This window comes from Ipomoea nil, unplaced genomic scaffold (assembly GCF_001879475.1).
Source record: "Ipomoea nil cultivar Tokyo-kokei standard unplaced genomic scaffold, Asagao_1.1 scaffold1237, whole genome shotgun sequence".
NCBI classification, from domain to species: domain Eukaryota; kingdom Viridiplantae; phylum Streptophyta; class Magnoliopsida; order Solanales; family Convolvulaceae; genus Ipomoea; species Ipomoea nil.
In genome coordinates this window covers 1,804,585-1,805,000 of record NW_017617665.1, presented here as the reverse complement: position 1 = coordinate 1,805,000, position 416 = coordinate 1,804,585, and the positions used below count along the sequence as shown (strand labels likewise).

The following is a 416-nucleotide window of genomic DNA, read 5'->3' as shown; positions in this document are numbered from 1 at the left end:
GCATGGTTGTATGATGAGGGGTGTAGGGATGTGGTCGAGCAGTCATGGCAGGAAGGACAGGGGCAGGGTTTGCAAAGCTGTATTGAATACTGCGGGAGTCGGTTAACACGATGGGGTGGAGACCGGTACCACAAGTATGGCAAGCAGATTAATGACCTAAAAAGGACCAGCAACGGTTGAGGGGGTGTACTGATCCGCCCTCACTTGCAGAGTTTCAGCGCTTATAGCAGCTTTTAAGTTGCACTAAAGCCCAGGAGGATGCCTACTGGAGGCAGAGAGCTAAGCAACACTGGCTCAAGGAGGCCGATGCCAACACGAAGTTCTTTCACAGGTATGTTTCTCATCGAAAAAAGAAGAATACTATATCTAGATTAATGAATGATAATGGGGAATGGGTGGAAGGGGAGCCTATGAGA

General features: G+C 49.0%; 1 protein-coding gene across 1 annotated transcript in view; it reads left to right on the top strand.

Annotated features, from left to right (window-relative positions):
- LOC109183953 overlaps positions 1-180 on the top strand; it is a 624-nt gene extending 444 nt beyond the window's left edge. Inside the window, exon 1 of the mRNA XM_019333981.1 lies at positions 1-180. This exon is cut by the window's left edge and continues 444 nt beyond it. Within this exon, the coding sequence (XP_019189526.1) occupies positions 1-180 (180 nt within the window).
- Positions 181-416: the final 236 nt, after the last annotated feature.